Genomic DNA, 18,370 nt, shown 5'->3' on the forward strand with positions numbered 1-18,370 from the left:
GTCAAGGTCATTAGATTCAAAGGTCAAGGTCAAATTTTGCATCTTTTCACTGATGAACATTTTGTTATGACATAATGAAGCAAAGTTGATCAGAATTAAACAAGGAGTCGACTGACCAAAGGTCAAGGTCATTGGGTCAAAGGTCAAGGTTAAAGTTTGTATCTTTTCACTAGTGAACATTTCGCTATGACACTTTATAGCAATGTTGCTCAGAATTAAAAAAAAAGAGTCAATTGACCAAAGGTCCAGGTCACGGGGTCCAAAGGGTCAAGGTCAAGTTTTGTATTTTTCACTGATGAACATTTTGTTATGACATTATGAAGCAATGTTGGTCTGAATTCAAGAATAAGTCAACTGACCAAAGATCAGGGTCACTGGGTTAATGGTCAAGGTCATTTGGGTCCAAAGGTCAATGACAAAGTTGATCTCTGACTTTGACCCTGGCTCTTGATGGAGGAGGTTTATAAGGTGAAATAAAACAAATCAAAGCTAACAAATGAGTGTTGCACTGGTATTTACATTTCTGTTAGCCCAGCAAATATGGAGGTGGAAGGAAACTAGACTCACATCATAGTACATGTAAAATGTATATTTTGCTTCCTTGCAATTCTTTTTGAAGTCCAAATGTCAAACTTCAAGCTCAGCTATATGGGCAGATCACTTCTTGATGATTATGGGGGATATATTGCCACAAGACGGGGCCCTTACTGACCTGTCAGTGTTCTAGTTTTGTATAGCATTTAAAAATTAGATATGTTGCAAAGTATTGTTACGTGATAAACATGCGACAGTAATTTAACTTTTTCTCTTTTATAAAGTTGATGAAGGATGTCGGCCAAAGCTATTTATGAAGCCAAAGGAAAGGAACTCCTAAACAAGTTCCTTAAGGACACAGCTGTAGGTAACCGCGTTGCTACGGTAACAGAGGATGTCACATGGAGCACACTGACTCAAGAGCATCCCTGGCTATTGACAGAGGTGAGTTAGTCTTTTTAGGCCACCTGATAAAAAGTCTCAACATTTGACAGTTTGAGGTCACCTTATTTTCAACTTATTGCTATCCGTCTTCATCCGTCGTCGTCCGTCATCCGTCGTCCGTTAACATTTTACATTTTCAACTTAAACTGAAATACTGGCAAAGGGATTTCATTAATATTTCATGGGAAGGTTACTGACATCTCCCTGACCAAGTGTTGTTATTTTTCGGGTCGACCAGAAATCCAATATGGCCGCCATGGCCGCCATTTTGAAAAACTATTTCAAACTTAAAGTCAAGTTCTGCGGGGCCGATTGAACTGAAACTAAGTAGGAATGATTGACTCATGGTCCTGACAAAGTGTTGTTATTTTTCGGGTCGATCAGAAATCCAATATGGCCGACACGGCCGCCATTTTGAAAAACTATTTCAAACTTAAAGTAAAGTTCTACNCATGGTCCTGACAAAGTGTTGTTATTTTTCGGGTCGATCAGAAATCCAATATGGCCGTCACGGCCGCCATTTCGAAAAACTATTTCAAACTTAAAAGTCAAGTTCTGCGGGGCCGATTGAACTGAAACTAAGTAGAAATGATTGACTCATGGTCCTGACAAAGTGTTGTTATTTTTCGGGTCGATCAGAAATCCAATATGGCCCCACGGCCGCCATTTTGAAAAACTATTTCAAACTTAAAGTCAAGTTTTGCTGGGCCGATTGAACTGAAACTTTGTAGGAATGTTCGACTTATGGTCCTGACAAAGTGTTGTTATTTTTCGGGTAGCTTAGAAATCCAATATGGCCACCACGGCCGCCATTTTGAAAAACTATTTCAAACTTAAAAACAAGTTCTAATAGGCCGATTTAACTGAAACTCGGTCTAGGAATGATCAGCTCATGGTCCTGACAAACTTAAGTTAACATTATACTTAACTATTTTGTACTCAAATTGGTACATATTTCAACAACAAAAATAAATACTGTAGGACTCAGGTGACCGTTTAGGCCCATGGGCCACTTGTTTCTGTTGTCATGCGTCAATTAAAATTGTTGACTTCTTCTCAAAAACAACTGAACTGATTTCAATAAGATTTTTAAGGAAGCTTCATGACCAAAGACGAACCAAAATTGTAAATTGTACGAAACTCCCCCCACCCCATCCCCATTCCACCATTTCATCAACCTCGTCGACAGGATTCCTTTATCAAGGGAAACAATATATAAATAAAACGTATGACGACACTTTGGCCAAAGGATTTTTAAAGACTAATATTAGAAGTTCGCCTGTTCTCATGTAATTTTGTTGTGCTGGTTGTTGACACATGTTATTCCACCATAACTGTTATTCTACATTAAAAAAGACCAGGTAAGCTATTAAGGCCCCTGGGCCTCATGTCCTTTGTCGCAGCACATAAACAACAAATAACAATTGTATACAACAACCGTTAAGGCCCATGAACCTCTTTTTCAAATCTCATTTCATGATAGGATGAAAGGAAATAATGTTGGTCAATTAAGTTGTGTGTTTGTTTAGGGTTATATATCCTTTCCTTATTGACATGTAAGACTAGAGCTTAAATTTACACTGTAGGTTTGAACAATTCATCTTGATCCAATTTAAGCCTTGTTTCATGGATAAAATTAACCTTCCGCATAAAAGTATTGGAGACTTTCTATTTTGCATAAATACAACATGGACATTTTTTAACCCTTTCACCCCTATGTAACTTTAGTAGACTCTACCATGCATTGATGTGGATGAGTCCAAGTGTGGGCTTCAGCAGTGAAAGGGTTAATACTGTACCTCTATATAAAAAATAATCCCCTATCAAAAAGTTATTATTTAGATGCTATTTTTCTAAAAAAATAAATATATGAATAGGAGGAGAGTGGGGAATTTTATTAACATCACTGCCAAATCCCCTATCTGTGTGTCATGTTAATATCCCATATCATTTGTAAAACATTAGCACTGATTATTCTTTGGGAGCAAGATAATAAAATAAGCAGTTGTCTGATAGCCATTCCTAAACTCTCCCCATATAGCTGTAACTTTGTAAACCTTGACTCTTCCAAAAATCTAATACATGATTAAGGTATGAATTGGAAAGAGGGAAAGTTGTCCTCTTTACAAGTATTTTGCAGTGAAAAGTTTACATACTGAAATGACCTGCAATTAGTGGGCATGACCTGCATTTTGACCTGGTACGACCCTCATTTCTATGTTGAGAACTTGTCAGATATGTATAGTTTTCCAGATTTTACAAGTTATAAAACATGTAGTTCTGTTTTGGTATTAGACAAGCTTTTTATTGTCATGCATCAACTAAGGTGGTTCTAAGAAAGATTCTGAAGTTTATAAGACTCTTTCATGCCCAGGGGTATAGGATAGGAAATTCCACCTGAGGGGTTTTCAAATTTGTTTAAACCTGAGGCTTGGCCGAAATTTTGCCAAATTTGAAAATCCCTCGGGGCTGACAGATTAACCATGAAAATGCATTTGGACTGGCTACCATTTTGAAAATATCAACTTTTCTACAGAGCTTTTTAACAAAAAAAATCTGTCGGCGAGGTTAAGCATACCACATATTTGCAAACACAGTCTTGTCTTTCAAACTTGTACGGTCAATATATTGTAAAAGGTTTCATTTCTATCTCGTTTTTTCTATCTTTCCACATTGCAGCATCATATCTAGACTTTTTCAAATTTGTGATGGTCAGGTCATCGTTGAAACGGGTTGTAGGATAGAAATTCCTTATACCCCTTTCCCTACCCTGGACAGCTCAATCATACACACACGGAAAAGAGAGAAAAATATATGTTTTATTTGACCTAACCCTCGTCTTGCTTTTTTTTCAACAGAAACTTGTCGTAAAGCCAGACCAGCTGATTAAACGGCGCGGGAAGCTGGGACTGATAAAAGCAGGCACCGACCTAGACGGTGCCAAGGAATGGCTTAGTCACAAACTAGGCAAGGACTTCCAGGTAAATACATACACCAGGTCAAGTTGACAATACAGGTCCCAATTACCATAAGCTGTGTACAGTTGTTAGTGCAGGGTCCTGTTGCTCAAAGTTTTGTTAGTTTAACAATTCACCACTATTAAATTTCAAATTGATATGATTAAGAATAATTCAAATTTAGGAAACCCCCTATGGGAATTCCAAATATTGGTCCCTTCAAACATTTGGTCTCTTCATTCAGGTTAAGGTTAAGAAACATTCTCTACATTGCAAAGCATTAAAAGTTGCGACTCTCTTAACACAGGTGGGACATATATAAGGATCACCCTGTACCACTGCCAAAAACTGTAGATATGCATTGGAAACTATCTTTTCAGCATGACTCTACTTTTGATATAAATCCTTTCTACACAGAAAAGCATATATTGCAGGACTTTTTAAAGAAAAAAATTATATAAACAAAAAAACGAACAACAGTGTTCTGGTTGTAAAATTAGAAGGAGGCCAGACTGCAGATCATTATTCTGTTGCTCTGACGAGCTGATCCGAGCTGCCGGTCAACAGAAGTGTCTGGGCCCAGTTGTGCTACAGTAATATCCAAAACACAAATTAAGCAGAGATTAATGCATGACTACAGTGGATTTCTCTCGGGGTTTTCCTGCAGTGGGACAGGGATCCTTAACTCAGTCACCCCTAAAGACACATTTGAACTCCTCCAATTCAAAGGTTGGAATAGTTCATGATGAAATTTCAGGGGTGCATTAGTTGATTGTCACATTATGATTATGACAATTTTGTCTCAATCTTCATTACCTACCCCCTAACCCTACTACCCCAACACCCTCATTGAAATACATCTATAATTGCTGTATCCAATTTCCTGTTGCTTGTTTGGAGGTTTCTGATCTATAAAAAGAAAAGAAAAAGATCATTTAACTTTGTAGTAAGACAGATAAACAACTTTCTTAATTCAAAAGTTAAGAAATAACCAATACTATCTGTCTATATACTAAGCAAGCAAGCATATTTTACTTGATATAAATACAGGTGGTATTCTGACACTAATCGTAAGACATGTACAGGATTCACATTACTTTAATAGTTAGCTTGGTAATAAAACTGACAAATTACAATGGCTGTTACATATACAGGAAACATCTGACATTAAAGGTGTAAATACACAATTCCTGTGACAGCTGAATTTACTAGTCTCAAGCTGGATAACATCCTTCTAGCGATTAAGAATCATATTTTAATGAATTTTTCTGCGTTATCAGGTGAGATGAACATTTTTTTTTGAAAATTTCAGAAGGTCAAGGTCACTTACATTCTATAATATTCTGAATCTCATTCAAGCTTGTCTGTTGATCATTATATATATAATTAGCGTATAGAAACTCTGAATCGTAAATTATGGATGAAGACAAACCTATAGTTCTTTAAGCATGTAGTAAAAGTCGTGTTGAACATCGATCCAATACACCAGTGCTGTGGTGATTGACTTTTTAACGAGGGACTGAACATACAGGTGAATGTCGTACTGGATTTTAATATCATGCAATTTCCATTTTGAATGTAGTCATTGTTCGATTGTTGAATATATATACTGTATATACCGGACAACTTTCGCCAGGTCAAATATTTGCCCGTTTCCGTGAGAATCTAATTTGCCCTTCACATGTTATTACTATATATTGTATGTTGTGTACTTGCATTCATTGTCATGATAGTTAAAACTGTGGCGAACATTTCCCGGTGTATACAGCAAGATGTATTAAGCAAAAGTTTGAATCAGTATTATTTTTATCATTATTCAAACTGAAAATGAAGTATACATGTCCATGAATTTGAAATAGGCCCAAATGCATTTCAGTTGTTGATTGACCAAAAAATACAAATAAAAATCATTCTTAATTTCTGAAAACATGTTTCCAAAAATTTTTAAATCTTGAGATTATATGACCTCTAGATTCATTTTCAAATCCTGCACTAGCTCTTTATACACTCAGACTTAAACACTCAGACTTTATATACTCAGTGTGTTGTTGATTATATTTTGTTCATTTCATATTTATTATTTTTGCATAAAAATAACCACAAGGTATGTTATAATTTAGCAAGCTATAGTCTTGTCAGAAGAAGCAGTTTCTTATGTGTTTAGTTACAGTTTTGGCAGTGGCCCGGTGATCCTTAGACGACTCTAGCTGTCAGTAAGACGTTAAGCCAATTAAAACTATTCAATAACATACAGATTTTGAACATTCATATTTCTGATAACGTAGGATGTGTGTGTAAGTTTAAATGTTATTTGACCTTTTAAGTTTGTAGACATGTACATGTATAACTGTGTTTATCATACTGACAATCACAGACCCTGTAGAGAGAGTTTGTATAGACTCCTAATGCACATGTATGAGAAATCTAGTTATACCCTTCTACAATGTAAGATGTTTAGTGTAACTTGGAGGTCTGTGCCACACTAAGGAAGTCTCCATTGATTACATGACAATGTTCTGAGAACCCCACAATCAGTTTGTCACGCTGCTGTTTAGGAGGTAGCCAAATACTGTACTGCCGAGCAGCGGAATCGGGGGAGTAGAGAGATCGTAATTACCTACCATTGTACGGGATCACTGAGTGGATTGATCTTCGGTGACAAAATAATCAATATATGTCTTGTTAGTGGGATAAAAAAGACTTCAGTATTAACTACAATATGTATTTAAATGTCTCCCTAATTTGTTATATTAGACCTAAAGATTAAAATGAATCCAGTGGGTTTTTTTACTAAAATTCTACAGAAGCCTGTTCCAACTTGAATTTGGAAAATAAATCGATATTTCTATTGACAAAAGGAAGATATTTCTCATTTGCTCTGAATTTTGGGGAAATTGAGCATTTTTTTGACTTGAGAAACAGCTGTATTTAGCTGTGAAACTAGGAAAAATCACTGGAACCATTGCAGAAGTCTGGTCTGTCTGTTTATACTTATACTTATACCAGGAGAAAAAAACATGACCTACTGCCAGATTCTGCAGGTGACTGTCCAATGTAGGCCTCTGACCCACGAACCAGTGTTGGAGGGCTATTGATCATAGACAGTCAGACGCCTGAACCACTGGGCCACCCTGACACAGTAGTGGAGGGCTAGTGATCATAGACAGTCAAACGCCTGAACCACTCGACCACCACGACCCAGTAGTGGAGGGCTAGTGATCATAGACAGTCAGACGCGTGAACCACTCGGCCACCACGACCAAGTGGGGGAGGGCTAGTGACCATAGACAGTCAGACGCCTGAACCACTCGGCCACCACAGCGTCTTCACTGCACAAGTTTAATAGACAGTCAAACGCCTGAACCACTCGACCACCCCGACCCAGTAGTGGAGGGCTAGTGATCATAGACCGTCAAACGCCTGAACCACTGGGCCACCGCGACCCAGTAGTGGAGGGCTAGTGATCATAGACCGTCAAACGCCTGAACCACTGGGCCACCGCGACCCAGTAGTGGAGGGCTAGTGATCATAGACCGTCAAACGCCTGAACCACTGGGCCACCGCGACCCAGTAGTGGAGGGCTAGTGATCATAGACCGTCAAACGCCTGAACCACTGGGCCACCGCGACCCAGTAGTGGAGGGCTAGTGATCATAGACAGTCAAACGCCTGAACCCCTTGGCCACCACGACCAAGTGGTGGAGGGCTAGTGACCATAGACAGTCAGACGCCTGAACCACTCGGCCACCACAGCGTCTTCACTGCACAAGTTTAATAGACAGTCAAACGCCTGAACCACTCGACCACCACGACCCAGTAGTGGAGGGCTAGTGATCATAGCCAGTCAAACGCCTGAACCCCTGGGCCACCACGACCCAGTAGTGGAGGGCTAGTGATCATAGCCAGTCAAACGCCTGAACCCCTGGGCCACCACGACCCAGTAGTGGAGGGCTAGTGATCATAGACAGTCAACCGCCTGAACCACTGGGCCACCACGACCCAGTAGTGGAGGGCTAGTGATCATAGACCGTCAAACGCCTGAACCACTGGGCCACCGCGACCCAGTAGTGGAGGGCTAGTGATCATAGACCGTCAAACGCCTGAACCACTGGGCCACCGCGACCCAGTAGTGGAGGGCTAGTGATCATAGACAGTCAAACACCTGAACCACTCGACCGCCACGACCCAGTAGTGGAGGGCTAGTGATCATAGCCAGTCAAACGCCTGAACCCCTGGGCCACCACGACCCAGTAGTGGAGGGCTAGTGATCATAGCCAGTCAAACGCCTGAACCCCTGGGCCACCACGACCCAGTAGTGGAGGGCTAGTGATCATAGCCAGTCAAACGCCTGAACCCCTGGGCCACCACGACCCAGTAGTGGAGGGCTAGTGATCATAGACAGTCAGACGCCTGAACCACTGGGTCACCACGACCCAGTAGTGGAGGGCTAGTGATCATAGCCAGTCAAACGCCTGAACCCCTGGGCCACCACGACCCAGTAGTGGAGGGCTAGTGATCATAGCCAGTCAAACGCCTGAACCCCTGGGCCACCACGACCCAGTAGTGGAGGGCTAGTGATCATAGCCAGTCAAACGCCTGAACCCCTGGGCCACCACGACCCAGTAGTGGAGGGCTAGTGATCATAGCCAGTCAAACGCCTGAACCCCTGGGCCACCACGACCCAGTAGTGGAGGGCTAGTGATCATAGACAGTCAGACGCCTGAACCACTCGGCCACCACAGCGTCTTCACTGCACAAGTTTATAATTGAGAAGAAGTGCTCTACTTTAGAATTGTGTTTTTTACTTGCAATATTGTCCCTTTTATGTAGAAGTTTTACAGACCTACAATTACCTGGCAAGGTATTCATCATTCATTTTGATACTATGCATTTACATTCCGAGATAATAACATTGCTAAGTATAGGATGCGTTAAGTTACAGGGTAGATCCCAAGTTAGACCCATGGTAATTTGATCTTTTTTGAGGGTGGATGCTTTACTAGTGTTTCCAAATATTTAAATTCCAAACAACTGTAATTCATTTCCTTCAGATAAAAATTAGACAATTTGGATTTTGACAGAGCTCTGCAAATGTCAAGAGAAATACATCTACATATCTTCTTTTAATATCACATTTCCCTTAATATCAAATTGTATTCTGACATTGCCCAGTGATATTAAGAGAAACATGATTTTATTGGGGTTCAAAGTGAACCATTCTTAAACAAATCAACATTTGTTTGGTTGTCGTCATTTGGATTGGTGGAATAAAAATCAGTATGGTTTTTGAAATTGCAAAAATTGAAATGATAACTCCAGGAAGATGAACTACAAATGTACATGCAGTGACAGTGTACATAGGAGGGGACGTGGTGTGGCTGCATGTGGCTTGTTTATGTAAAACAACACAAATAATCCATATGTTACGTCACTTAAAGCACTTTGAATCAGTTACACCATCTTGTCTAAATGGTGTTTATGCAATTCTTTTCCATTAGGGATGTTTGAACAAGAAATATTGACAGAAATTCCTGAGGGCACTACTTAGTGGCATGGGAGATATAACATTGTGTTTAAGTGTAGCAGTCAGGAAATGGATCCGTCAGTCTACGGGGAAAACACTCCTAACATGTCATTACTTAGAGCTACAGTCAGGGAAGGGTATTTGTGGAGTAAGAAACATACAAGTTAAGTTCAGAGGGACACCAATCTTTATATTGCCTGTCACTGAAGCTGTGGTACAGAGTTATATAAAGGTTATATGGGTACAGAACCTGAGGGAAAGTGTCGTCTGCTGCTCATACAAGTAGGCTTACACATATCCATGTTGTCTGTGTTCCTACACTGAAAAATGGGAAAAACATAGTACATGTATACCCGTCCTAATAAAGACCCCATAACCAATACTCAGCTTAAAAATAACTGTTTGATGCTGGGGACTTCTGTCCCCTGCCTGTTTGTTGACATTAAAACGATTTTGGTCTTTGTTGAATTTGAGACAATAGTTTGTTGACATTGGGACAGTAAAATCGTTCTCAAACAAATCAACATTTTTTTGTTTCTTCTAATAAGAGTGGTGACATAGTATAAAGCGTACAGTAGAAATTAATTCAAGAAAAATATACTACAGTGATGGTAAAAATGGAAGTTTTATGTCGGAGGCTTCTGTATCCTTCGTCTGCTTTGACATTAAGACACTTGATAATATATGTTGACATGAAAACTGTTGCTGGTCTGTGTTGACATTCAGATACTGGTAATGATCTCTGTTGACATTCAGATGACTGTTGGTCAAGTTGGTGAGATATGTTGACATTCAGACACTTAGTTGTCAAAGTTGACATCCAGACATTATTGATGGTCTTTGATGACATCCAGACATTGTTGATGGTCTTTGTTGACATCAAGGCATCGTTGGTGGTCTTTGATGACATCCAGACATTATTGATGGTCTTTGATGACATCCGGACATTATTGATGGTCTTTGATGACATCCAGACATTGTCGATGGTCTTTGTTGACATCCAGACATTGTTGATGGTCTTTGATGACATCCAGACATTATTGATGGTCTTTGTTGACATCCAGGCATTGTTGATGGTCTTTGTTGACATCCAGACATTATTGATGGTCTTTGTTGACATCCAGGCATTATTGATGGTCATTGTTGACATCCAGACATTATTGATGGTCTTTGTTGACATCCAGACATTGTTGAAGGTCTTTTTTGACATCCAGACATTATTGATGGTCTTTGATGACATCCAGACATTGTTGATGGTCTTTGATGACATCCAGACATTGTTGATGGTCTTTGATGACATCCAGACATTATTGATGGTCTTTGATGACATCCAGACATTATTGATGGTCAATGTTGACATCCAGATTATTGATGGTCTTTGTTGACATCCAGACATTATTGAAGGTCTTTGTTGATATCCAGGCACTGTTGATGGTATTTGTTGACATCCTTGCATTGTTGCTGGTCAATGTTGACATCCAGACACTTAGTTGTCAGTGTTGACATCCAGACACTGTTGATGGTATGTGTTAATATAATCATATATAATTGTGTGTTTATATCAATTGACAACAGACACTGCTGGTGGTCCATGTTGACATCATTTTACTGGAGAACTATTAGTGGTCACTGTTGACGTTTAGATACTATTTGTGGTCCTTGATTTTACTGTAGAACTGTTGATGGTCTCTGCTGATATGGGAATATTGTTGACAGTCTAGGATGTATCAGGATACAGTTGAAATAGTTGTAATCATCAATCTACTAGTTTTATACCTGTTTTTTTTTTACAGATTGGAGCTGCGCAGGGAAAGCTGAGGAACTTTGTCATTGAACCATTTGTCACACACACACAGGTAAGAGATCCTATGTCACAGTAAAACGTCTGTGTTTATAACTTAGCAATTCGAAATACCCTTTCAGTTCAAAGTGATTTCCTTTTGAATTGTATAATTCAAACATCATCTTCATATCGATTTAGATAGTCCCACCTATTTCAAAAATAATTTGTTAAAATTTTAATTATTGTGAAACCTGTCTACTCTGACATGCTGTGGAATACAATATAGATCAGATTTATGACAGAGTGTCTGAATATACAAGTCTTATACAGTACTACTATATGTTGGACTAGACAAAATGCTGGAATATAGGATGGTCAGATTAGACAAATGTCAGAATGTACAGGTCTTATTGGGTAGTGTTCAGTAGAAGTGGTTTTACATCATTATGCTGGATTAGCAAGGGTGTTGAGATACTTAGTGGTCAAATTAAACAGGTTTCACACTTAGTGGTCAAATTAAACAGGTTTCCCTGGATCTGAATGATTATCCTGTTGTAAGTAACCTAGATATCCCTATTGATCATATTAACTAGATATCCCTATCGACCTTCGTCATATTTACTAGATATCCCTATCGACTATCGTCATATTTACTAGATATCCATATCGACCATCGTCATATTAACTAGATATCCCTATCGACCATCGTCATATTAACTAGATATCCCTATCGACCATCGTCATATTAACTAGATATCCCTATCGACCATCGTCATATTAACTAGATATCCCTATCGACCATCGTCATATTAACTAGATATCCCTATCGACCATCGTCATATTAACTAGATATCCCTATCGACCATCGTCATATTAACTAGATATCCCTATCGACCATCGTCATATTAACTAGATATCCCTATCGACCATCATCATATTAACTAGATATCCCTATCGACCATCGTCATATTTACTAGATATCCATATCGACCATCGTCATATTAACTAGATATCCCTATCGACCATCGTCATATTAACTAGATATCCCTATCGACCATCGTCATATTAACTAGATATCCCTATCGACCATCGTCATATTAACTAGATATCCCTATCGACCATCGTCATATTAACTAGATATCCCTATCGACCATCGTCATATTAACTAGATATCCCTATCGACCATCGTCATATTAACTAGATATCCCTATCGACCATCGTCATATTAACTAGATATCCCTATCGACCATCGTCATATTAACTAGATATCCCTATCGACCATCGTCATATTAACTAGATATCCCTATCGACCATCGTCATATTAACTAGATATCCCTATCGACCATCGTCATATTAACTAGATATCCCTATCGACCATCGTCATATTAACTAGATATCCCTATCGACCATCGTCATATTAACTAGATATCCCTATCGACCATCGTCATATTAACTAGATATCCCTATCGACCATCGTCATATTTACTAGATATCCATATTGACCATCGTCATATTAACTAAATATCCATATCGACCATCGTCATATTAACTAGATATCCTATTGATCATATTAACTAGATATCCCTATCGACCATCGTCATATTAACTAGATTTCCCTATCGACCATCGTCATATTAACTAGATATCCCTATCGACCATCGTCATATTAACTAGATATCCCTATCGACCATCGTCATATTAACTAGATATCCCTATCGACCATCGTCATATTAACTAGATATCCCTATCGACCATCGTCATATTAACTAGATATCCCTATCGACCATCGTCATATTAACTAGATATCCCTATCGACCATCGTCATATTAACTAGATATCCCTATCGACCATCGTCATATTAACTAGATATCCCTATCGACCATCGTCATATTAACTAGATATCCCTATCGACCATCGTCATATTAACTAGATATCCCTATCGACCATCGTCATATTAACTAGATATCCCTATCGACCATCGTCATATTAACTAGATATCCCTATCGACCATCGTCATATTAACTAGATATCCCTATCGACCATCGTCATATTAACTAGATATCCCTATCGACCATCGTCATATTAACTAGATATCCCTATCGACCATCGTCATATTAACTAGATATCCCTATCGACCATCGTCATATTAACTAGATATCCCTATCGACCATCGTCATATTAACTAGATATCCCTATCGACCATCGTCATATTAACTAGATATCCCTATCGACCATCGTCATATTAACTAGATATCCCTATCGACCATCGTCATATTAACTAGATATCCCTATCGACCATCGTCATATTAACTAGATATCCCTATCGACCATCGTCATATTAACTAGATATCCCTATCGACCATCGTCATATTAACTAGATATCCCTATCGACCATCGTCATATTTACTAGATATCCCTATCGACCATCGTCATATTAACTAGATATCCCTATCGACCATCGTCATATTAACTAGAAATCCCTATCGACCATCGTCATATTTACTAGATATCCCTATCGACCATTGTCATATTAACCAAATATCCCTATCGACCATCATCATATTTACTAGATATCCCTATCGACCATCGCCATATTTACTAGATATCCCTATGGACAATCGCCATATTAACTAGATATCCCTAGCCACCATCATCATATTAACTAGATATCCCTATCAACCATCGTCATATTAACTAGATATCTCTATCGACCATTGTCATATTAACTAGATATACCTATCGACCATCGTCATATTAACTAGGTATCCTTGCCATCATATGACTGCATTGCTGAAATGATGTAAAATCTCGAATATAACCTAGAGATATCAGATTCTAATAGGATGTTGTTTTTGTTTTCACAGGATGAAGAGTTCTACGTGTGTATATATTCCCACAGACACGCGGACAGTATTCTGTTCCACCACGAGGGTGGTGTGGACATTGGCGACGTTGATGCCAAGGTAAGGCCAAAACAAAGAATATGTATGTTTCCGGTTTTCCTACCTACCCTGTCTACCCTACCTACCCTGTCTACCCTACCCACCCTGTCTACCCTACCTACCCTGTCTACCCTGTCTACCCTACCCACCCTGTTTACCCTACCTACCCTGTTTACCCTACCTACCCTGTCTACCCCGTCTACCCTACCTACCCTGTTTACCCTACCTACCCTGTCTACCCTGTGTGCCTACCTAAAGTTGTTTTGGCATTTAGTGATAAGAAGTGTTAAAGTCAGAACTCCTGCTCTAAATAAGCATAGTAAAAAAAAAAAAAAAAAACTGCTTTACCCACCCCAACTTTTTTCAAGCAGAAACAGGAAACACGTATTTTTGACCTAATCATTTGCCCATTATCCAGTTGTTGTTTTTTTAAATCATCTATTAAATACTGCTGTACTTTTATCAAGAGGATATATGTATAGCTAGATCCTAGAAATCGGTAGAAAGATTAAGACCTTCACTTAAACCCAGGTTATGTGACAGCCATCTTGAACTTTTGATGCATACCTTTGGTCCAGGGGCCATACAAATTTGACTGCATGAAATTCAATTGCTGCACCTTACATTGTAGCAAGTGGACTGAAACTGCTTGTTCAGTTTATAATTATCTTGAAGAAGAGAGACGGTGTACTTTCTTTGTCGACAGTATACAAACATTTGTGTGCCAGTGTTGGCTTTATGTTATGTGTTATTAGTATTATATACCACATAAGTGGAGGTTTTTTGGGCTGCGGGTGAAATGTGAAAATTCTTGCATTTTATTTTGGCATTGGTTCTGAAATCTATATATTCCAGACATCTATAATCTATATAATCTATAAATAGATATTGACATGTAAATATTTTTGCTAAAATTTACTTGACACGAAAAATGGAAGCATTTTCAAACCATGAAAATGTCCACTTGTGCACAGTATAGTATAGAGTATAACTTTGATAAGTATATACTGGAGTTGATTGCCTGTGTGTGCTTTATGTAAGATTTAGTTGGCCTGTGTTTGTGTAAAACAGAATATTTGTCTTATTATTGTTGGCATTATACATTATATTACATAGGGCCTATTTTGATAGTTTACAGAATGTAGATTTGGAAAAGTATTCAACATTTTGCAAGCTTATATCTTTAAACACTTGTCTCAAGGCCCAGTTTGTTAAAAACATGGCTATTCCCTGTCATTAATGTATCACCTTTCAGACAATCTAAAAATAGGCATCTAACCAAAAACTAACCTCATTATGCTACAAATCCTCTGTAACACAGAGATTAGACAATTTATTTGATTTCAAGTCCATTTCATATAGAATTTCACCATTTCAATTAGCTTTTACAGAAATTACATCAAGCAGAAACCCATATATCTGGAAGATACAATATTACATGCATTATGTATCATTATAGATCCCCATGCCCACAGGCCTGTCTGCTAAAGAGGACATATGTCTTGTGTTTAAGTAGCACTGACTAGCTGTCTGGGTTTCTTAAAGACTCGTCAACTTAACATTGCATTAAACTGGATTTTTGTATCAATATTTTATGAAACAAAATATGTCATTATAATATTTTACTGATGTAAGTAGTGATTCGTATGCACTTGAATTACAAAAAATTGCAGAATTTTTACTGTGGTAAGAAAATATCACCAAAGTAAATTTTTTCGACACATATTTAAGCTTACAGCACTTTGAACTGCAGGATCTAGTGAAGTAAAACTTGTGTTTTTGTAGATAGACCTATGGAATCTCTGTAGGAAGCCTTTTAAATCTGTGTGACTTGGTTTGAAGCGATGCTGTGGGGTATTTGTGAGACAATAGATCAATAATGGTTGCATGCAAAGCTAGGCTATGTTTTACCATGAATGTTTCCTCAAAATGTAACTGAATAGAATAGAGGAAGTCATTTTTCTGAAATTATTGAAAAAAAATCTCAAATAATCATGAACGATACCACATTGTGATATGCATCTCATTTCCAAAAGAGTTAATTTCTATTAAACATCTCAACTATCTTTTTTGAACTGGTTGATGTCATGCACTTTTGAGTTACATTCACATGTAACACTAAGTTCAAAATTGTTCAATAAGATACTTAAGGGATATTACTCTTATACCAGTCAAGGGTACAATGTATAAAGTAGCATATCACCTGAAGGAAGTAAACCCATACACAGAGGTAGCATATAACCTTAAATCAAACACAAATCACAGGAATAATGTGGAAGGTAGCATACAGCCTTAACTCTAATACAAAACTTAGGTTAAGTGTTTAAGGTAGCTTATAACCTGAAGGGAGACAACTGTCACAAAACCCAGAGGGAGATATTGTGAAAGGAAGCATACAGCCTCAACTCTAATACAAAACTTATGTTAAGTGTTGAAGGTAGCATATAACCTGAAGGGAGACGACTGTCACAAAACCCAGAGGGAGATATTGTGAAAGGTAGCATACAGCCTCAACTCTAATACAAAACTTATGTTAAGTGTTGAAGGTAGCATATAACCTGAAGGGAGACAACTGTCACAACACCCACAGAGATAATGTGGAAGGAAGCATACAGCCTTAATCCTAATACAAAACTTAGGTTAAGTATTTAGGTAGCACATATCCTGAAGAGAGACAACTGTCACAAAACCCAGAGAGATAATGTGGAAGGAAGCATACAGCCTTAACTCTAATACAAAACTTAGGTTAAGTGTTGAAGGTAGCATATAACCTGAAGGGAGACAACTGTCACAAAACCCAGAGGGAGATAATGTGGAAGGAAGCATACAGCCTTAAACCTAATACAAAACTTATATTAGGTGTTTAAGGTAGCATATAGCCTGAAGGGAGACAACTGTCACAAAACCCACAGATATAATGTGGAAGGAAGCATACAGCCTTAACTCTAATACAAAACTTAGGTTAAGTATTGAAGGTAGCATATAACCTGAAGGGAGACAACTGTCACAAAACCCAGAGGGAGATAATGTGGAAGGAAGCATACAGCCTTAAACCTAATACAAATTTATACTAAGTGTTTAAGGTAGCATATAGCCTGAAGAGAAACAACTGTCACAAAACCCACAGATATAATGTTTAAGTCAGCTTGAGAGGTACCTTGAATTCAAATCACAGGACTGGCATAATGTATAAGGTTAAAAAATTGCCTGAAGGGAAATAACTCAACTTAAATCACAGATATAATTGTGAAGGGTATATCTTATCATTTTTCTGTACATTGTTCACATATTTTTTCTCTTGCCACTTCTTTATTTCTAATTTGTTCACTAGGTAACTAGAGATAGTTCATATTTATTCTCTTCTATCTTGAACTTGCCTTCAAGTTTAAGGCCAAAAGTGAAATAAGGACAAAAAAATCCTATTCCACTCAAACTGAGACTAATAATGCTGCCAACTATCTATTACATTGTATTTGTTTGCAGAATGGTTATAATTAAATAATAAAACCGGAAGAAATGTCACACTTTACACTTATACTACGAAACTAAACATAAAACCAGAGGTCTTGAAGTATATTCTTCCTTATGGACTAGTTTTGTTTTATTAATGTTTCTTATGGACTAGTTTTGTTGTTATTAATGTTTAAGAGTTTATATTCAAGGTAAAGCTACATTGAAAAAGAAAATATGTTGTTCACACTTTGTAATGTCAAAATGTTGGGACAACAACTAAAAAAGTGTTTTTGAAAACCAAAGCTTAAAATAGGTACAAATACAACATCATGCAAAAATGACTAAAATAAAACTATGTTGTTCTAGGCAGTCAAACTTGACGTACCGGTCGGGGAGGATTTGACAGCGGATGCCATTACTTCCACACTGCTTGTAAACGTTCCTGCTGCAGCACACAGGTAAGGTCAGCGACTCGCAGGTCTGTTACAGTTAATGTCATGTGTTATTATCAGGAATGTGACATTAACAGTAACACTATTTCACTGTAAAAATAGACAAGGTTTAGTATGAAGTTAAGGTTGACGTGCAATGTTATCCACCTGGCATTGAATTCACACTCTCATTCAAGGGTAAAAAGGGCGAAAATAAATTGGTAACATATATTTCTCCTATAACAGTTTTCTGTGTACTATTTTATGATATTTAATATGATGGTTTACATTTAGTAGAGTCCA

The 18,370-nt window shown here is 38.0% G+C and overlaps 1 protein-coding gene across 4 annotated transcripts in view; it reads left to right on the top strand.

Annotated features, from left to right (window-relative positions):
• The window catches only part of LOC110465532 (ATP-citrate synthase-like), a 78,676-nt gene that overhangs the window by 19,339 nt on the left and 40,967 nt on the right, over positions 1 to 18,370 (top strand). For all 4 annotated transcript variants that reach the window (XM_021521427.1, XM_021521429.1, XM_021521431.1 and 1 more), the window contains exons 2-6: positions 819 to 978; positions 3,837 to 3,959; positions 11,252 to 11,314; positions 14,106 to 14,204; positions 18,003 to 18,094. In XM_021521427.1, the coding sequence (XP_021377102.1) occupies positions 829 to 978; positions 3,837 to 3,959; positions 11,252 to 11,314; positions 14,106 to 14,204; positions 18,003 to 18,094 (527 nt within the window). In that variant the 5' untranslated portion in view covers positions 819 to 828. The remainder of the gene's footprint in view (positions 1 to 818; positions 979 to 3,836; positions 3,960 to 11,251; positions 11,315 to 14,105; positions 14,205 to 18,002; positions 18,095 to 18,370) is intronic.

Source organism: Mizuhopecten yessoensis, unplaced genomic scaffold, assembly GCF_002113885.1.
Source record: "Mizuhopecten yessoensis strain PY_sf001 unplaced genomic scaffold, ASM211388v2 scaffold11087, whole genome shotgun sequence".
In the NCBI taxonomy this organism is placed as follows: Eukaryota; Metazoa; Mollusca; class Bivalvia; order Pectinida; family Pectinidae; genus Mizuhopecten; species Mizuhopecten yessoensis.